Here is a 22,211-nt window from a genome sequence, read left to right on the forward strand (position 1 = left end):
TTTTTGTACTGCTGCCGGTTTTTTTTTGAGGTAATTTCTCCAATCGCGGAGATATCCGTTGGTTTTTTGGGATTCTTTTTGCGTCGAACCGATTGCGAGAAGAATGTCGTGGGAAACTCGGCGAAAACCGCGCTTCGATCGAATAACTACTTGAGGTAAAAAGAATTCACCACAGGATCATGAATATTAACGCTTTGATGACGTCATCGGTTTACGTCGAAACATTATCGCCGGGACGCGTTCGTTTTATATTTTAACAACATATTACTTATTATTGGAGGCGTAAACACGTATTTGGCGCTGAAATGGATTTTAGAACCCGGTTTAACAAAAAAAATTAAAAAAAATTCCTTTACCACATCTTTAACAGAAGGTGGGCGGGAAAACGCCCATTTCGCTAACCAATGGTGTGTGGACGTCGGTTATGGGGGGATCTCGAAGGAAAGTCCGGACGGACAACTTCGCCCATTTAAAATGCTCTTCCTCTTTCGACGACGTGAACATTTCGTCTTGAACCACGTTGTTTCAAGTTGGACAAATAAAATGGCCGATTATATTTTGGCTCCCCGCAACCAATATTCTGGACAATCCGGAACGGGACATTCGACCCATCGTGCCTACGCCATATCCACAAGGCGTCAAATCGAAAAGCTCGTTCTTCACGTGAACTGGACATTAATCTCCATTTTAACCTGAAAACAACGTTGTACTATTTGTGAGAGACCCTGAGCCTGACGCAGAGATCATTGCTCCAGTAAACTGAAGCATTTTTAAACCGATTACAGCTCGAGGACGGAAGGCCGGGGTACCGGCTCACAATGGCCTTCCTCTTTCCACGGAGGTGTGCACTCCTTGCTCGGAGAACGGACGGATTCGAACCCTTTCAAATCCCCTACAGGCCGTTTGATAAACCAAGGCTTTCGGGATTTTCTCAAACTTGTGGAATTACCCTGTTGCTTTAACCATTACGCTGCAAGTTGGCCGTGAGAGAGAGAGCACCATGGTCATGGCGGTGGTGATTTTGCACAATCCGAATGTAAAAGTTGCGTTTTAATTGTAAATTACGTAAACACCGGTTTAACAGGGTCACCCGTTCGGATTAACGACGTTAAATCAATATTACATCAGGAAGGGAGTATCAAGATGACGCCTTCGAAAAAAAGCAAGGCCTCGCGTAATGACGTCATCACGTAATAAGTCATCACGTGCTGCGTTACCGTTCCTATAGCGACGGGAAACGCTCAACGAGAAGTCAACAAATGGATTCCCCGTTGGAAGCTGTGAGAGAAAAAAATGAGGTAAAAGAAACGGAAGCAAAAGAAAACGCCTGCTCGCAAGACACGGACGAAGCAGGATATGAAAACGAAGACGAGCACAGGTAAAGCTCGTTTTATTTAACTGATATTCGTCTCGTCGAATCTACACTCCATTCCCAACGGATTACCTGTGGCTCAGCTCAACGTCAGTGACCCGACAGTCAGTCCTTGCGGAGGATGAATGTGATGAAAATTGTTCATCATAACTCGTTCGGGGTCCACTCACCTCCACCGTTTGCTTCGGGATCAAAGAGAATCCCAGTAGGGGGAAGGGGGGGGGGGGTCGAACGCAATGGCTGCGGAGGTGCTGCATCTCGGAGCACGTCTTCTTGCGCGGCTGGGGATGTAAATCAGTCACGTGGTCCGTGTGTTTCGAGCAGGTGACATTGCCCATGCATCAGGGACCTGTCAGAGCATGTCGTCTTGTAAAATGTGACGCTGAGGAGGCAGCATGTGTAATTTATAGACAGGATAGTCAGGGTAACATTGTATGCGTAAATTCCTCTTGGTTGTGGTTGGCGCCAGGTGAGAACTTCGTCACAAAAGAGGCACACGTGTCACACAGTTCAAAAAGGCCGTCGCGATCTCTCACGCCGATGTGTACGAGCCGTGGTGGAGTAATGCGCCATGAGGCCCGGAAGCAAGAAAAGACATTTTAATGGGGGTCGACCCGTGGGCCGGACGACTCCGCCAAGAAGGACAAGGAGAGGCTGAGAGAAAAGGCACACCAGAACTTTTGGTGTGCAGGACTCGAGGTTGAAGAAGAAGCACAGAAGACGAGGAGGGAGTTGAGAGGAGAGAAAGGCACGTCAGAGCTCCCGGCGTGCAGAAGTGTGAACAAAGAACAGGGTTCAAGTGGGACCTTTTTGGAAAAGAACATCATGCTCTGTTTGGCTGACTTCATTGCTGGCTCACTTCATCGTTGATGTTTTTTTATCGGGTCTGGACGTGCGCGGATTAAACGGTAACAGTTAGTTAAATCATTGGCTGTCCTCATTGTGGGTGCTCATCATCGCTGGCACTCCTTGTAGCTGACTTGTCTCGTCGTTGGCTCATTTCGCTGTTGGCTTCCATAACGGGCTGCAGCATCACCTTCCACCCTGCACATCGTACCAAGGGGAAGTCCTCACCTGCAATTCTAATGTTTGTACAAGTGCGACCTGTGGCACCAAGTGTGGGTTAGCTTTTATTTATTTCTCATCCTTGGATATAAGTTTGCATACTCCCTTCTCCCTCTTTGTGTCTGTTTATTCACATGCTTTGTTCCAAACTGTTTATCCATCCATCCATCCATCCATCGGGGCCTTACTCTGTACAGAGCATCGGTGCTGCCTAGAAGTAGTCTCCGAGGCTATTGGGCACAATCCTGGACGGGTTGCCACTCCCACGCAGGATACTTGAATAGCTCAACCATCCCAGCAAGGTGGTACTTATTTTGTGGACCTCGGAAGGATGATAGGCTGAGTCAACTCCACCTGGTATTAATTCAATGGCAAGCGGATTTGAACTCAACACCCTCAGATCCCAAGCCCACCCCCGTCACCATTAAGCCAACACCAGGCATAAATTGTTTATTCCGCATGGGGAAGGTTCGCCCGAGCTGGGACGAAAAGAGCTCATGAGCAGAAGGCTCAGAGACACAGAAGGCTTGAGGGAGAAAAGGAAAAGAGAGATGCAGAGCCTGAGGGATGGAGAAGGCTCATGATAGAAGGGGAAAAAAGCATGTGAAGGTGAAGAAAGGAAGGTTTCAAGAGCAGTTGGTGTCAAGCGTCTGTGTAAAAACAATACTCCTTCCACGAGCATCGTCCTGCGGTCTCGATCCTGTCAGCCATGAAAGACGAGGAGGGTGAACACAGCACTTCATCGACGGTGGCCTGGGGAGGAAGAAGCTGAGGAAGAGGAGGGTGAGTGGCGTATCTAGCTGACATATCTAGGACGCCGGAGAGGACTCACCTTCGTAGTCTGGGCACCTCTGGGTCACGGCTGCATGTCCCATCACGCCGCATCGCTACTACCCATCTTCCCCATCCATTTTCCTCCACATTCTCTTGTATATGTGTGTGGGGTGAGGGAGAAAAGAAAAGACTATGCTTTTGTTTTCTCCATACTTTGCTTTTATTTTATTTTAAAGTCCTTGTTTTGTTCTTCTCCCCTGAGTGAATGATGGCCAAGTCTTTTGTGTAAGTAAGATTGAATAAGAATACGTGTTCTGGTTAAATCTGCTCTTATGTGCCTTTTTGCTTTCTTGCATGTAAATACTTGCTTTTAAATGATTGCTTGTGTGAGTGTAATAAATAATTGTTTGTTGCTATTTCCATTCTGTCTCAGTTATCTTTTCCTTTATTGGTCCAATACAGTGCAAAAGTATAGTTAGACGGGAAATTGTACCCCACCTGATTTGCTTTGTTAGCCAGCACACACTCACTGTTCCGCTTGGCAGTAATCTGTGTGTGCTGAGGGCACGAGACTCCAATTGACTCGGCCGTCCACAGGTAAGGTATCACATGAGGTAGTGTAACCCTGCCAGGATTAGCTGTGCCAATCGGCGTTTGTGGTTCCTTCGCAACCTGCCGGTGCGCGGAGTTATCTGTGCCCGGCGGACTTGGGACCAGATGTTTGGGAGGGACCCGAGTGCTTCCCTTCATGGCAAGCCCCAAATTCCGGATCCATAACATTATTAACTTCAATTGTTGCCTTTTAAGATACCGTACCTTGTTAAAGGATGTCATGATATAATTTACAATTATTGACAATGTTTAAATAATCCAAGTCAACTGACATATTTTAATCATCACAAAATATTTTATCGGATCGGGACGTGCATGGTCATACCGATCAGGGGTCAAGTTTCCCCCAGGACGAAAGCTGTATTCATGGTTTGAATAAAGTTTTCACACGTAGCCACGTTGGTAAAATCGGTGGTTGCTGCTTGGACGTGGTGGGTTCTCTGAAGGGTAGACACTGCCTTTAACATTAGTGGCAAATGGTATGTGACCTTGAAAGTGCCAAGAAGGCGATTTGTGTTCCACATTGTTAAAGTACTGTTGGACTGAAATTCACAGGGGATACGTTCCTGAAAAATGCCACTAATGTCAAATCCACGAATGTCGGGGCATTGTTTCAATGGGAAAAAGAGGGGTATTGTTTCAATGAGAAAAAGAGGGATAGGTTCCCAGCGGTTCATGATTCATAAGGGAAAATCAAAAATCCTGTGAAAAACTGTGAATATGCCTGCAAAAAAACTGCAAATACGCGAATCACAGGGCTGCGAATGTAGAAGCAGGTCAGATAAACCGTGAATATGCCTGCAAAAAAACTTTGAAGACGTGAAGCACAGGGAAAACCCCGAATACGTGAAGCACAGGGCCGCGAATTTAGAAGCAGGTCAGATAAACCGTGAATACGCCCACGAAAAACTACAAATACGTGAAGCACAGGGCCGCAAATGTAGAAGCAAGTCAGAAAAACTGAATATACTCACAAAAAGCGACAAATAACCTGCAAAAAAAACGCGAATATGTGAAGCACAGGGCCACAAATGTATAAGGTCACATTTTATGAACTGAGAAAACACGGGGTCACTGAATGTCAGGGTTCGGCAGTACATAATTTGATTGCAATAAAATAAAGATTTTAAAGGTTGCAGAAAATAATTCGGAAGTTTACTGCAGTTGATGCAGCATCTTTTACAACACCTTATTTAACACATTACATTAGCTCTTCTTGCTTAATGTTTTCTTGGCACTTTCAAGGTCACATACCATTTGCCACTAATGTTAAAGGCAGTCTACCCTTCAGAGAGCCCACCACATCCAAGCAGCATCTTTTACATCACCTTATTTAACACATTACATTAGCTCTTCTTGCTTGATGTTTTTGTCCTTTATGATAGTAAAAACATGGATGTGCAGGCACAATAAAATAATAACCACCATGGGCTCTCGTTATCCACGAAGCACCTATCTGAAGCCTTATCTCATGAATCCAGGGGAGTCGACAGACCAGAGGCAGACAAACAAATGACAGTGAATGGTGACTTGCCGGCACCTTGATCCTGCACACCTGATCCAGGCATAGCCACGTGGTGAGCTTGCATCCCACGTGGATGGACTGGGGTGTGTTCCATTAGAAAGCGGCTTCCTTTCTTGATTAAAAATGCTCAAGCTAGCACTGCAACAGAACAGAGTGCTCAACACCGCTGAACAATATGGCAGCCTCCAATGTAAACAGTGCGACCATGGTACTCAAGCAAATGCACTCCGGGCCGTCGTTTTCAGGTTTATTCGATCCTCTTGTGACAACAACTTCCCCAAGCAAATTTATCATATTAGCAGCAGCAACAGAGAGTACTGAGAAGAGTAAAATAAAGAAATAAATGGTGAGTTAGAATGGGGAGCCCCATGCCGAGCTTAAGGCCCTGTCACACCTTGACGTTTTAGCCAGCGTATGGCAACGTATCAAAATGTATCTAAAACGCTGGCGTACGCTGAACTATTGATGTTTTTATCAGTTTTGGGCGTATAATAACGAGTTGGACGTATGCATAACGTATTAGTAACGTACACAGAACGTTTCGATAACTTATAGATAACTTATACCAACAAATGCTTAGCATGTTATCGGCGTTCACAACTTATGCCGAACGATAGTCTAACTTATGCATAACGCGTGGCAGCGTATCGCCAACGATCACGTGGCGTAGCCTATTAAAAGGCTGCCGCGCGATGATTTAAATCATAACCGCACAAGAAATCGAAGCATCAACATCACCGTCATGCCGAAGAAAGAAAAAAAAACCCCCAAAAAAACACCATGGAGTCTGAAACACTGACGTGTTCCCCCTGTGAACCCCATTTTTATATACCAATTCCCCTAAACACTGCTAATACACCATTATACGGTAGCTGTAAGTTAGAAACACGTTCAGTAAGTTCTGTGGTCGGCCGGAAGACGTCAAATATGTCTACATACGTCAATATGCGTTGGAGATACGTTACACATAGGTTCAAAGCACGTTACTCATAGGTTAGAAATAAGTTTCGGGTACGCTAAACATTACCTCAACGTGTTTCAACTTATGAGTAACTTACAAGTAACGTGTGTCGAAGTGTGTCAACAATCGCATAACGTGCCTACAACTTATGGCCAGCGTATGCGGAACGTGAGTCATACACTGGTATACGTCAAAAAATTTTGAGCATGCTTAAAATTTGTCGACGAGCTCGGCGTACTGCGACGTATGCCGGCGTGCTTCAGCGTGCTCTTAACGTATACAAAACTTACCCGAAACGTATTCGATGTGTGCCAGCATATTCGCCAAATTTTTCATACGTCGGCATATGCTGGCTAAAACGTCAAGGTGTGACAGGGCCTTTATCTATGGACCTGCTAATGTGCATTTTTGGGAGTGGGGGTGAAGGGGTTTTGCACGTTTATAGATTTCAAAGTATTAGGATGATGATTAGAAGCAACAATAAAAATATGAAATCGTTTTGAATTTGACTACGACGGCCATTTTTGTCCACATGCGGAGATGTTCCATTCGCAAGCGGTTCTCGTAATTGCTTGCTCCGCTTGTTAAGTGGCTTGCAAAACGGTTGATATGGAATGGCTGGTTTGGCAAGCAATAGCAAACCGCTTGCTAATGGAACACACCTCTGGATTCGCTACTCAGCCCAGCGAGTCCCATGTGGTGTCCCAATGCGACGAGCAAACGCACATGACCTCGCAGCCCAATTTGATGAGGGGCTTATGGAAGTGAGAAGACAGCGCTGCCAGAGGATGAGTCATGGCGGGGGGAAGGTTATTGTGTTCAAAGTGTCCCAACAGAGAGAGATAAATGTCCACGCTTTGGCTCTACCTCCTCAGTCTCCACTACCGTGCATGTGGGTTGGCTTAGCTGCGCCAAAGGAATAACATCGATTGGACAGATTACAGAGGTGAGGAGCGAATACCGATATAAGCAGTGGGAGAGTAGGTGGGGCTATGTAATGAGGAAAAGGAAAGGAAAACAGCCAAAATGGAGGAAATGACGAAGTGCTTTTCCATGCAAATCTCGGCATGCCACATATTCTCACATATACGCCTCTCTTATATGAACCATTTACTGACGAAATAACTATTATAATCTAAGCCCATTAAACCCATAAGCCAGATCCACAACAGTATGTATGTATGTACCTTATAGAGTTGAAAACGGCTTGGCCAATCCCCAACTTTTCATACCTGCTGAAGATACCATGGCCGAGGATCAGGTACTGGGCATAAAATAATCCCGCCACCCCCAACCCCTATGAGGATAGGGAGACGATTTGCGATTTTCGCCTGTCCACGTGGCTTTGCGCGAGTGGTTTAATCACTGACCCTTACTGGAGGGAGTGGGTATTGAGGATGGGAAATTATGATTGACATGATATAGTCCAAGTTCCCATCATGTGCTGCCTTTTTGACTACTGGTTGTATCATTTGGTTAGGGGCACGCTATGTCGCTGATGCATTGCCCCTCTCTCTATCGAGTGCAGCCTGTGGCTGCTGGTTGCATCATTGGTTGGGATGCGACTATGCCGCTAATGCAGTGTCCCCCTTACCAGTACACTGTTACTCATTTTGCCGACCTCGGAAGGATGACAGGCTGAGTCAACTCCCTGTAGTGGGGCAGATAACAGCAATTTTTGAGAGGAATCGTGCAAATGATGATACAAGCATCAAATTTGGCACATTTGTTCTCCAGGGGATTCTAATCAAATCAGCCTGATTGGCCATTTGAAAATCCAAATTTTGAAAAAAAAAAAAAAAAAACTTCAAAAAAGTCAAGATCACGAATCAATGTTGGATGTTGGCTGAGATTGGTGAGTGTTTCAGAAACATCATCAAAGACGTTCCAAGTCTGCCATGTAGTTTTCTTCCCTTTACAGCAGAAGGCAGACACGACGTCACATCCAGTGAACGCATGGAAGTATGGGATCCCTCGAGCTTTCTCAGGCCCTATTGCAGAAACTACCTCATGGACTGAAATCCATCGTGCCTTGGCTCCTTGGCCAAAGGCAATCCACATGTTCTCAAGACTTAGTTCCTGTAAGGATGGCAGTACAGATATTGCTATGACTAGTACGTCCGTGTCATTAGCCTTAATGATAATGGATTTGCTACCATCCGTCGTTGCATCCCTGGCGTCGTTGCATCCCTGGCGTGTACAAATATTCGAGTGTCAGCTTCTTCATGACAACATGGAGACACAGCATCCAGTGACTTCCTCGTGTTGCTCATGGCATCTTCTCCTTTTGTGACAATGACTGTGCTTGTCGTCTGTGCTTCACACATCTTTTCCGCAAGGAAGTGAAACAGCTCAGTCTTGTTGCTGTCATCTCGAAGAAAGCTTCTCCAGTTGCTTGGGGTCTTACTGGTTCCTGTCACTTCTTCTGATTCCTTGCCACCTTTTCGACCTTGCCTCAGACTTCAGACTTGACTTCTTGTACACATCAAACACTACGTCCACCCTCTCGTACCTGGCACCATAGGATTCCACCTTTGGGATGACGTCTTCTTCAGCATAATCATCAAATATCTTTGAAGTGCGTGGAGGTAGGGCATTGATAAGTGCTGAATCATCAATGATGACCGCATCTCCCCTTGGTTCTCTGTCTGGGATGTTCACTTGCGCTTCAAGAATTTCAACCAGCTGTGACTTCAAATTTTTTTGAAGTTTTTTTTTTTTCTTCAAATTTTGAAAAATTTGGATTTTCAAATGGCCAATCAGGCAGATTTGATCAGAAATGCCAAATTTGATGCTTGTATCATAATTTGCACGATTTTTCTACTATCTACTACACTACTGGTGTTAATTCGGTGGCCAACAGGGCTCAAACTCAGGACCCCAAGCCATCACCCTAACCGCGAAGACAACACCAGGCTATCATAATCGAAGTGATTCACTGATACCATATTTCGCTCCTGAAGGGAACAGGTATTGCTAGTTAAACAAATGGAAGGGTTTTGACTGAGTTATTTTCAATTTCACCACAAGTCACCACTTTCTCTCTCCAGAATGAAATGCATCCCTGAAGGTCCATTGCAGAACTTCCCTGCATCTTACAAACAGAACTCACCAGAAGAACAGCACCTGGTTTCTCAGGCTGAAAACTTTTGGAGTCAGTTTTCCTTTCTGTACCCTGACCGCAAACCGCTGTTGCTTGCACCACAAAACGAGTGTGGTGTGGAGGTGGGATTACCTTTCGTAATTGGATTAAATTATGTTGATGACTCCACTTGGATTGCACAATAGAGGTTTCCTTTTACATTTAACCAAATACTTTATGAAGACCCTCAATAATCTATCAAATCGATGGCCTTCACTTTCTTTTCCCAAAACAAATCCCCACCTTTCCTTGTCCAATGCAATCTCCAACCACTCCACCTTTCCTCATCCAATGCAATCTCCCACCACTCCACCTTTCCTCATCCAATGCAATCTCCAACCACTCCACCTCTCCTCATCCAATGCAATCTCCAACCACTCCACCTTTCCTCATCCAATGCAATCTCCCACCACTCCACCTTTCCTCATCCAATGCAATCTCCAACCACTCCACCTTTCCTCATCCAATGCAATCTCCAACCACTCCACCTTTCCTCATCCAATGCAATCTCCAATCACTCCACCTCTCCTCATCAAATGCAATCTCCAACCACTCCACCTTTCCTCATCCAATGCAATCTCAAACCACTCCACCCTTCCTCATCCAATGCAATCTACAACCACTCCACCTTTCCTCAATCAACAATATACTCAATTGATGTTGGACCTGTTGGTGTTTCCAAGGGCCACAAAGAACAAATGACTAGGTTCTGGTGAAACCCAGGTAGTGTACTAAACATGTTAATGTCATGTAGAAGTTCGTGTGCACTACCCTTCGACCGACTCTGCTTCCCCACCACGAGCTATACATGTGGGATGCCTGCGCTCATTTTGTTGCTGATCATCTGGAGTTGCAGTTCTTGGACTCGGTGGTTGACTTGGTGAGCTTTTTTTTCGATGTTTATGCAGTTCCCAATTTTACATTGTAATTATAATCAGTGATTCGGAATAAGGTGAAATGAATGATTTTTCAAGCCATTGTTTTCTCTCTACAAGAGTGAGGCTGATGGAAGGAGGAGATTGGGACCATACTCTGTGCAGAGCGTTGGTGCTGTTTAAACAGTCTCCTTGGCTATTGGGCACAATCCTGGATGGGTCGCCACTCTGACACAGTATACCAGCATGCTGGCACTCATTTTGCCAACCTTGGAAGGATGACAGGCTGAGTTAACCCCACCTGGTATTAATTCAACAGCTGAGTGGGATTTGAACTCAGGACCCTAGGATTCAAAGTCCACCACCCGAACCATTAAGCCAACACCAGGCATGCTGATGGAAGAGCATGGTTAAATTCACAGTGGCATTGCGGGGCAACAATTGGAAACAACTGGCATGGGAATAAACAAACAAACAGGAAAGGAAGAGGGAGGAGAGAGGAAACATGGAAATCAGCAAGTAAGTTAGGTTAGGAGGGGTTTATGGGGGTAATAAAGATCATGCGTCAGGATAGGTGGTGGTACACTGTTTGCTTGAAGCCCTGGAGGAAAGAGTGGGAAATAACGGCCTCTGGAAGGTGGTTCTGTAGACGGGAGAAGCGAGGATTAAACGAGTTGAAGTGTACAGTCAGCCTGGATTTTGGAATTTTCTAGGAGGGGGTTACTGACTGTAATAACATGTCTACCTTGGAGTGGATATGGAGGGATGGAGGACTGAGAGAGCTGAGGGAAGAATGCTGGAGCTTAGACAGGAGAAAACAGAGACTATCGACCTGCATGTGATGTAAGAGCAATGGACATGGTGCTCCAGCCTCATCATGGGAGATTCCAATAATGTTGAGTGCTTTAGATTCTACATTGCATTACGAGTAGCGGTCACACGTGGAGATCTTGATCATGAATTATTCAAACCTTTAGAGCAAGAAAATGGAACCCTCATTTAAAGTCCTGCATCCCACTTCTATCCCAGCCTGAGCAAGTACCCTCCCCAAATACTGTGCTGCAACGCCAGTATGGAAACTCCTTTGACTTCTCTCTGCTGCTTTGCTCGCTGCTTCTTGGTTGCGGTTATGATGCGTACTGCGTTTGTGGATATGCTTCGCGTGAAACCACCTACCACGACGACACGTCCAACACGTGCCCACTACTTATGCACACAGGCAAGGCAAGTCCGCAGGAATAAGGTTGGATTCTGTTGCTCTGATAAACTTGTAATAATACCCCCTTCAAGTTAAAAAAAACAAGTATCTGCTTCTTATCTGCAGCACCTTTGAGCATCCTCTTCCAAACATACACCTTCACCAGCAAGACTGATTATTCATTCTACAGTACATGCAAAAGATGATGTAGGTGAAAACGGTGCTTTAAAATACAGTACAACTACAATACTCTTGCCAAACTTTAAACAAAGGAAGACCGAAGAGGCAAACCAATCAGCATTGACATTAATTTTCATATTGGTGACAATTTCATTCTCAAAGAAAAACAAACACACATGTGTGGTAGGATAAATACAGGATAGAAGGTTTACATGTCGGTGCACCTTGTCTGAGGAAGGAAAATTGGGCTATAGGGTCTTCTTCTTCTTGCGTATGGAAGCTTGGCTGCCAGGTAGCTATCATTTTGTTGGGGCGTGATGATGCTGCTGATGCTGTGCCCCTCTACGAGTGCACTGATACTCATTTCGCCAACTTCAGAAGGATGACAGGCTGAGTCAACCCCACCTGGTGTTAATTCAGCAGCCAACAGAGCTCAAACTCAGGACCCTCAGATCCCAAGCCAGCCACCCTAACCACTAAGCCAACACCAGGCTGGGCTATGGGATGAACACATAATATAAGGTGAACTTTAGTGACTGAAGGGAAACTAAGAAGAAATATGATTATTATCAATGTTTTGGGGGGAAGAGCACAATTTGTAATTATAAATTGCACGTGATTGATGTGAGGAATTGAGTGAAGAATGTGAAAGCTTAGAATGATAAAGAATGAGCAAAACCGATGGGCGTTTGGAGACCCTCCCGTTTAGATGAGATGCAATGCTTGTGAAAGGGTAACAACATCACAGATTATGCATCAGTATGAGGGAGACCCCTATTGATCCTGCCTTGTGCCAAAGGATCTCCATAATCCACGACCATATAAACTACCACCGTCCATCTCTCCATCCATTAGGACCATACTCTGTGCAGAGCGTTGGTGCTGCCTAAGCAGTCTCCTTGGCTATTGGACACAATCCTGGACGGGTCGCCACTCCAACACAGGATACCAGCAAGCTGGCACTCATTTTGCCGACCTCGGAAGGATAATAGGCAGAGTCAAACCCACCTGGTATTGTTTCAACATGTGAGGGGGATTTGAACTCAGGATCCTAGGATCACAAGCCCACCACCCTAACCATTAAGCCAACACCAGGCATATAAACTACCACTGAAGGGGCAGTATATAATATACAATGGTCATCTCCCAGAAATAGTGTAAAACTCGGAAGATGTGTGAACGTACAAGGACTCCAGGACAGTTGAGCAATATCCTAGATCTCCTACTGACAACAAATCCAGATCTTGTGGATACATGTCACATCATACCTGGCATTGGTGATCATAACTTAGTTTCTGTCGAACTGGATATTAAAGGCAAAATTAATAATAATTAAAAAAAATCTCATGAAGTGTTTACTTTTCATAAATTTTAATGGAATCAGACTCGACCTGTCCCGGTATTATAAAGTTTTTTTTTAATGGAAAGATTATCCACGGACGATACACCTCAAGATCTTTGGAATTATTTCAAGGCAATGCTTGTTTTTAACTAGAAAATACAACTACCAACGGGAGTATTAAGATGGGGGGGGGGAGTGAGGAGGGGTGGGGGAGCAAGGAAGGGATGAGGAAAAGGGAGCTCGGAAGAAGGGGGAGAGTGAGGAAGGGGGGAAAGTGAAGAAGGCAGTGAGAGCGAGGCCTCACCACATGTCACTATACACTTCGGGAGGGGGTGGGAGCGAGGATTATGGAGGAGAGAGGGGAGTACTGGGGGATGGGGGGAAGGGAGTGTTCTGGACATGCGTTTGATAGGGGGACTTAAGGGAAAGCAGTCGGGGGAATGGTCCCCTTCTGCTGGCACTAGCACAGGATTGAACGAAATTGGGTATGTTAAAATTGCACATTCAAACAGGTCATACTAACCAACACCTGGACACCACCCAGAGACGTCCGTGGGGGTTGGAGGGGCTTTGGGAGGAGGTAGGTATGAGGGAAGGGGAAGGGAATGAAGGGCGTTTTCCTTCAATCGTCAAAAAAGCTGCACCATTGTTTGTGCCTTTATTTAATTTGCACACATATAATAAGCTCTGGAATCTCTTAACCTGAAACGAATTGTGGAATTGATCTGAGCAGCAGTTCCAATTGCGAAAAAAACATAAAAAAACATAAAAAACAAAAAACCTTTTGTTTGTCCAATCTGCACATTCTTTAACACCCCTTCCTTTCCTCGACCTCCTGAGAGTTGTATGGTGGTGGAGGGGGTTTGGGAGGAGGACAGTGTGAGGGAAGGGAAGGGAAGGTGACGTAAGGGCAAGGGAAGGAAGTGTAAGGGGAGGGAAGGCAACATACCAGGGCATTACTGGAGCGATAAAACACACCCAAACAGCAACGTTTTCTTTTTAACTGCTGTGTTTTATATAAAACCATGCGGGAGCATTTGGAAAGTAAAACCCATGCTATTTACCTGGCAAAGGCATGCCTGCATGCATCCCCTCCCTTCCCCCAAACAACGTTCCTCCAACCTCCTCGCAGTCCAAGCTAACTGTGTACGTGCACCGGCGATATACAGTACTCATCTTTTCACTCGCATGGATTTCCCCACACATGCACTGTACGGTGGCATGTCCTGTGTGGCTTCGATGTCGCAGCACATCTGCTCCCCACGTGGCTTCGGCACGACAGCACGTCTGCTCCCCACGTGCTGAAGCATGTGGTTCAAGCGACGGCTGCATAACCTCCACAGCGCCACGCACCATGGGTCCGAATGCGAGTTCGAGTCTGGACCGCGCACCCGTAAAACCTGTGCACCGCACACATGTAACTAAGTATGCCAGCACGCACACACCCCACAGAGAGTCATTTATACCACTTTGTACTGACATGTTTGCACGCATACCTAGAAGAAAATGGTGAATTTCACAACGAATAAGATTGGCCACGATTGATCAATTGGATTGCCCCAATAGGTAATGAGTAAGCCAATCAACGATCATGTAACAACTGTAGAATCATATCAAATGCAAGACAAACACGACATCCTTAGTGAAGACATAAGCATGCATCGATGTGGTTAAAGTACCACGAGATCGTATACCAAGAGCACAGTAAATGAGGAAGTTCAGCAGAATGTTTCAGCTGATGCTTGATGACCTTGTAACATGTTTGTACAGGGTTATAGAGATGTGAACATTCATATTTCATGTCCCTATTTGGTCACTTGCAGATGTGCAGTCACACTCACAACCCTTACCTCTGCATCTCCATTATCTCTGTTCATAGTATTTGCATGTCCAGGAGGTGGAAACACCACCTACACGTCGCTACATGGTGCGGCCACCTCGTCAGCTGTACAGCAAATTCGATCAACAGCAGCAGGAGCGAAAAATGGCTGAGGAACACAAGAAGAAGATGCAGACAGATGGCAACGGGGAAGTAGGTTGCTAACAAGGCATATATACATACAGACATACATACAACCTGAAGATGAGTTATTTCAATCGTCTATGTGTTGGTAGACCTTTGCCCCTTATCTTAGGGTTTGGGGTGGCATGCATTGAGATTATTTTGTGTTTCCCCAGTGTGATGTCTTCCCTCCCCCCTATGCTCCTTTCAATATTTCCTTCAGTACCCAATTGGTCTGCCCCCCCCCCACACCTCCTGCTCAATTTAACAATCACTCCTTCACCCCATTAGTCCATTCCAACAATCACCCCTCCCCCCCCCACCCCCGATACTTTCAACCCCCATCGGCCTGTTCTAAACCCTCTGATACTTTCAATCCCTCCTTAACCCCATCGGTCTTACCATCAACCTCGCAGCCGGTCGGTCTTCCCTCGGTCAGTCTTTGTTCATATATCCTTCGGGCTGATCGGATTACCTTCAACGCATCAGACTTTGCTCCTTCTGGCATTTCACACATTCATGGCACAAAGCACAACGCTTTGTGCATTTGTGGTGAAACACAGCGCTTCTTACATGCATGTCCGTGGCACGAGGTGCAGCGCTTTTTCCACATGTAATAAAGTGCGACACATCTCGTATGCATTAAACAGTGCACATGGTAGACTGAATGCGCACGAGGGAGGTAGTGGGGGCCCTCGTCTTTGCCTTGGGTGCATGAAAGGAGGGGTGGGGGCTATGTTGAAAGTTCCCTCAGAAACAGTGGCATTTCCACAAGCTGCATTGTGGACATTCCCACATGATGCACACCAATGAGAGATAGGCTTGCACGAGAGTGACGGGAGAAAGCCATGTCCTGTGAGGAGAAAGGAGCTCAGAGCTGGTCCATGTCCATGTCCTGAAAGCTTGTTTGGAGAGGAGCAGACAGGTGCGCAGAGTGCGGAGAAGGAAAGAGCACATAGTGTGGAGGAGGGCAGGAAGAAAGGCCAGAACACGGCTTGGTTTATGGGGAGCTGCTGGTCCCATAGGCACAGCAGAGATGGAACTGCTTGCAGTTCACATTTCTTGCACGCTGGAGAGGACTTGCCTACCGGGTCTAGATGCCTCAGAGACGCGGCTGCACATCCTATCGCACTGCATCACCACTCCACTGTCCATATTCCCCATTCCCTCCCCCAATATATTTGGACTGGCACAGCCCCGTTGGGCTCTGTGAGGTAAGGGAAGGAGTCGACCCCAAACTCCGTACCTTTCTTTTCTTCTCAGTTCTTTTTGTCTTCTTCTTCTCTCCAAATTAAATGATGACCATATTTCTTTTGTGTAAATAAGATTGTATAAGAATATGTGTTAGGGTTAAATCTCTTTTGTGCCTTTTGCCTGTAAATACTCGTTTTTAAATGATTGCCTATTTGTGTGTGTGTAATAAATAATTGTTCGTTGTTATTTCAAATCTGTCTCGGTTGTCCTTTTCTTCATTGGTCCAACACAGTGTACAAGTATAGTTAAGAAGGGAAGTTGTACCGCACTGATTGGCTCTACTCGTTAGCCAGCGCACACTCACTGTATCGCTTGGCAGTAACCTGAGTGTGCGCTGAGGGCACGAAACTCAGTTAATTTAATCACCTCAGGTAAATGAAGTCCGACGGATAACCCTGTTAGAGTTGCCGAGGTTAATTGATGTTTGTGGTTGCTCAGCAACCCGCCAGACCATGGAGTTATCCGTGGATGGTGGCCTCAGGACCCAGTGATCGGAAGGAACCCGAGGGCCCTCCCTCGTGGTGAACCTCGAACACCAGGCTGTAACAATACTCATGCACCTCATTTGCACCTCCCCACTCATGCACCTTAGGCACCCCCAGTTTTCTTCCCTCCCTCCCCCCTCCTAAGTGACTGGGTTTGCGCTGGTTCTTCAGCAATGCCAGGTATTCTGGAGGTCACAATCACCTCGAGCTATCTCTGTCTTTCTTGCTATTCAAATTTCCTCGGGTGTGTGTCTGATAGCGCCTGTAATGTTAGTGTAAAGTTAAGAATGTGTAAGTTTTTTGTATCAGGTTAGCTCTGCACCATGTCCTCTTTTGTAAATACTTCTATTTCTTTTGCTGTACCCCATGAATCCTTGCTGTTTCATTGGTTGTAGTTGTAGTACCTGCTGTACGTATTGCTCGAAATAAAACCCTTTATTATTATGCCACATGCCTTTCCTCACCTTCATAATAAATTGCTAATATTATAAATGTACCCAGCTCGTTCTGTCTTTTCCTATATTGGTCCAGTGTAGTCCGCACACAGGTTAGCCAGGAAGTTCTGCCCCACTAATTCGCTCTTCTTGGCCAGTGCGTACTTGGCAGCTCCACTTGGCTGCACCTGACATGGTAAGAGAACGGAACTCGCTTGGTGGGGTCAATCCACCGGAAACACTAATACATGATGTAGTGTAACCCTGCTAGGATTGACAGTACCAATCAGCATTCGTGGTTGCTTAGCAACCGACCAGCACGCAGTTATCTGTGCCTGGCGACCTCAGGACCGGGTGTTCGGGAGGAACTCAAGTGCTTCCCTCATGGTTGAACTCGAACCCCAGATCTGTAACAATACGTTATTCATTCATGGTAGTTGAAAATCAAAAGGATCAGATTGAAATAAATAATAAATCTACCATTTTAAAATATACTTCACATTTAACATCACAATGCTTGAGAGAAGGTGCTAATAATGAACCACTGAATTCCCACCTCTTTTACCAAGGACTTGGTGGACTCTGGTCCCGACCTTCTGCATGGTCAGCGAGTGCATTGTTGGCTGCTGGTGTTGGCTGGACAAAGGGAAGTTCCAGGTAACTTCTTCATTGAGCCCTTCTCAGGAGAAGCCTATCCCACGACAGATTCTCGCTTCCTGGGCGTAGAGAGCGTTTGGAACCAGCACAACTGCTGGGTCAATATGCAGAACTGCCGCAATGGATGCAAGGTAGGTTGTCCAAGATATCGACCTCCTTCAAATACCAAAGTCGGCAACCCTCGAGGGGGTGTGCTGCCCACATTTTTAAAAGGCACTGCATTGAAAGTCTGCTGCAAAAATCTCCTTTGCTATAAGCTACTGTTATACATGTTAGAAATAAGTGGCCATCCAAAAATCTGAACTTCTGAACGCCATTTTGAAACTGCATGAGTGGCTACTGGTCAGACTCAGACCACGGTCCACCAAACTGAACCTGCATTTTCTGTGACCACTGTGCATTTTGGGGGTGGGGGTTCACATGTTTGTAGATCTTAAAGAATTAAGATGAATTTAGTGGAAGTAACAATAAAAGTATGAAATGCACATTTTAATAATATTATGAGTATACATGACACGGTTGTGCCTCTGAACATTTCATTGGTTGTAGTACCATTTTGAATCCGACTACAGTGGCCATTTCTGCTAACATAACAAAGCACCTCTCTTAATTGCTTGCTCCACTTGGCGAGCGGCTTGCGAAGCGATTGATATGGTGCAGCTGGCTTGGCAAGCGATAGGAAGCCGCTTGCTAATAGAACAAGCGCAAAGGGTGTGTTCCATTTCCAATCAGCTTGCTATCATTTGCCAAGCCAGCCGGTCCATATAATATCAACCATTTGGTTGGAGTTCTTGCTTGAGTGCTTAAGCCACTTGGCGAGCACTCTACAAGCTGCTTGGTGATGGAACACATCCCAGATAGAGTGATATAAGATATACCAACGTTACAGTGACAACCTATAAACACAGATTGAATTAGAAGGGTACTCGGTAGAGCGCATACCTCCGCCACGCAATGCCTGATCCACGAGAACATATCGAGCCCAATAACTTTTGGAAGTTTCGTACCATACGTCGTTTTTGGCCTCATCTCTTAACGGTGAAGAATCACTTTAAAAATTAAAAAAAAATTCTCGTATCCAGATTCGGATTCAGATCTTCACCAAAATTGAATCAATTCTTTCTTGTCACACACCCAACCTGTCCAACAAGTTTCGTCTGAATCTGTCCACAACTTTGAGAGATCGTGCTTTATATCGTTTTTGGTCCTATCTCTCAATGGTGAAGAATCACTTGAAAAATTCTAGGAGCCGATTGGTATCTTCACCAAAATGGAATCAGTTCATTCTTGTCACATGCCCAACCTGCCCACCAAATTTCATCAGAATCCGTCCACAAGTTTTTTAGATATCCAGCACATAAACAAACAAACAAACAAACAAACAAGAAAGATGCCATGCAGAGCACGATACTTTGCCAAATCCATAAAACAAATTTGGCCTAAAAAGTAATTGGTGGTTGAATTCAATGACCAAATCTGCAAATCCTCTACAAATTTCAAGTCCATCGGATGAAAATTGACAATTTTAGAAATCTGGCCAATGTTGCAATTTTGGGCTACTTTGACCTTTTGGCCTATGTTGAACTCAAAAATAATTGGATGGTTGATTCAGTGACCTTAAATATAAATCCTCTTCAAATTTCAAATCAATCGGATGAAAATTGAGGATTTAGAAATCTCACCTAAGTTGACCTTTGGCCTATGTTAACCTTTTGGTCTAAGTTGAACTAAAAAAAAAAGTGGTTGAATTCAACGACCAAATATGCAACTCCTCTTCAAATTTCAAGTCAATCGGATGAAAGTTGACAAATTTGGCCGATGTTGACCTTTTGGCCTATGATGACCTGAAGGATAATTGGTGGTTGAATTCAGTGACCTGATATTCAATTCCTGTTCAAATTTCTAGTCAATTGGATGAAAAATGAGGATTTTAGAAATTCGACATATTTGTTGACCTTTTGACCTCAAAAACAATAGGCTTCTTCCGAACGACGAACTCTACCATGTGGTGAAGTTTCGTGAAGATCGGTTTAAAATTGTGACCTGTAGGCGACAAACATTAAAGCAGACGAACAGACAAACACACGCAATGAACCAAGATACTTGAAATATCTTCGATTTTTCGCAAGTAACAAGCAAAGACAGACAAGGGTGAAAACATATCCTCCTTCCACTTTTGGTGATGGAGATAATAAATCGTTGCAATTTAATATTATTCGTATTTCCTTTCTGTCCCAATACTTTTAGAAATCGAATGAGACTCCAAAATTCCTATTCCTGTAGTCAGTTTGCACTTACATGTTTATTTTACCTCTACTTTCAATTTTACCCCCTTTCTACAATGCCTTCAATTTCTGTACATTTCACTTCCTGATTCCTGCTTTCCCAAGGACATGCTTTTTGATCTGGGAGATTCGGTCCGATGGGAATTTATCCTTCCCTGGAGTAGTCACAAACCAGGCCTCCACATCTCCATTGTGAATGAGAACACAGAGAGTGATGGTGAGGAAGAAGAAGAAGAAGAAGAAGAAGAAGGAGAAGCCATGAAAAAAGTAAGGTTGTCAAAATGGGGTATCTTTTGCACTTGTATATCATTATATGGCTCTTTTGGGTGTGGCGTCAGCTTAGGCTACTAAGAGGTATAACCACTCGCCTGTGAGCTGTCTATATCCTTGATTCAAATCCAGACCCAGTTATGAACTGTCATCTTGGTGTTTTGCAGGCAGGGTGATGTTTCATTGTATGTGCAGTCCCTCAGATGGACGTTAAACTGGGTGTCCCATCTGTTAGCATTAGCTGGTGGACCTGAAAGATCACACAGTGTTCTTCACGGAGTAGGCGAGTGGTCTGGTGTTCTTGGTGGTTCCTTAACACCAGGTTACACTGCTTGCTACCTGACTTCTGTCTGTTCAGCAGCTTCTGTACTAACAATAAAATTGACAGGATGGTTCACATGTTGTGTGTTATCGGCCTTAGGTTACAAAGGTTACCAAACACACTATGGTTTGTTTTATCGCTTTCATTGAACCTGATGACCCATTCAGGTCCCAAAACCCAGCAGGTCACTCACAAAGTTACAAAAAACCAAAAATATGCAACTTGTGGCTGTTTTTCAGATTGAACTGCAGGATTCCTTTATAATGCCACCTTCATGGGTCGAGAAATTGGAGATTACTCCATCACGTAAGGATTCAACAGCCACTCATACCAAATACATGAGCAACACCTCAGCTGCCAAAATAATACAAGTTAATCGGTACTTTTTTTTCCGAACGCCGACTCAATTTAGACACTTGTACAATAGGCTGAAAGAGTGCATTCATGATGTGGGATTATAATTTCGTTTGATGTGGTGATGGTTTTGGATGAACCTCAGAGTTTGAGTTCCGTTGTCCGAGTGGAAGGAAGGTGATGCATTACCGACGAGCGAGGTTTGACACCTTTGCTCCCTATCTCCGGAACGACGGGCTCGTCACACGACTGTCCGTGTACAAGGATCATCACTGTAAGTATCTGCTCTGTTATTACTGTACAAATGAAACGGTGTCATTCGTAAAGATGTTTACGAGCCCTGGTGAGGTCCATGCACAACACAGACAAAGGCGCATGTCTCACGCAAGTTGTTACGAACCAAAATTGCGATCTGAGTGTGGCAGACATAGAGCTCTCAAATTTCTGTACTTGGAAGATTAGTGCGGTTTGTCTGGCCAGGCACAAACCTCAAGGAGGTGAAAGAATGGTTCCAGAACCGGCAAGACAAGCTGGAGCAGCGTGAACACGATGCGTCCACTGGACTCACCGAAGAAAGTTTTGCGTTTGGCCACTCGGCTGCCCTCCTAAGTAAGAACAACATGGTCTTTTCCTTTAACTCACAATTAAATTTCATCCTCATGCTACTCGTTCACAACATCATGATATCGCTCGGATAAAACAAAACATCTTAAACAACTATCATTCTCGATGGACATGCGAGGTTACTCTCCTGGAATTAAAATGCTTGTGCACATTTTCCGGATCCACAGAATGGTTGGCCTGTTCAGTGTTTCCATCTGAGTACTTGCCTAATGGCCAGGATCCCAGGTTGGAATCCCACACCCTGTCTTTTCCTTGCCTATTACCACCTGATGTCTTTGTAATTCATCTGAGAGTACAATGATATCTCCCTATCTTGCATGTGATACACCCATATAGCACTTCCATAAATGTTAGCAGGGAGTTAAAAAGACATCAAAGTTACAAACAGAGAACCATCTGTGTTGGTTAGCACCGATCAGCTCCAAAAGGGAAGGTAACTTGGTGAGATGTATTTTTTTTGCATACATAGCCGAGGCTC

At 45.0% G+C, this 22,211-nt stretch overlaps 1 protein-coding gene across 2 annotated transcripts in view; it reads left to right on the forward strand.

Annotated features, from left to right (window-relative positions):
• Nucleotides 1–396: 396 nt before the first annotated feature.
• Nucleotides 397–22,211, forward strand: part of DRC7 (dynein regulatory complex subunit 7) — a 39,863-nt gene continuing 18,048 nt past the window's right edge. Inside the window, exons 1-10 of one of the 2 annotated variants that reach the window (XM_085895875.1) lie at nt 397–1,378; nt 9,360–9,534; nt 10,206–10,331; nt 11,356–11,550; nt 14,926–15,078; nt 17,791–18,009; nt 20,269–20,430; nt 20,995–21,061; nt 21,255–21,383; nt 21,590–21,718. In XM_085895875.1, the coding sequence (XP_085752001.1) occupies nt 1,260–1,378; nt 9,360–9,534; nt 10,206–10,331; nt 11,356–11,550; nt 14,926–15,078; nt 17,791–18,009; nt 20,269–20,430; nt 20,995–21,061; nt 21,255–21,383; nt 21,590–21,718 (1,474 nt within the window). In that variant the 5' untranslated portion in view covers nt 397–1,259. The remainder of the gene's footprint in view (nt 1,379–9,359; nt 9,535–10,205; nt 10,332–11,355; nt 11,551–14,925; nt 15,079–17,790; nt 18,010–20,268; nt 20,431–20,994; nt 21,062–21,254; nt 21,384–21,589; nt 21,719–22,211) is intronic. The other variant, XM_085895874.1, reaches the window with a different exon arrangement.

Source organism: Eptatretus burgeri, chromosome 9 (assembly GCF_056783735.1).
Source record: "Eptatretus burgeri isolate ZD-2024b chromosome 9, Ebu_testis_v1, whole genome shotgun sequence".
NCBI classification, from domain to species: domain Eukaryota; kingdom Metazoa; phylum Chordata; class Myxini; order Myxiniformes; family Myxinidae; genus Eptatretus; species Eptatretus burgeri.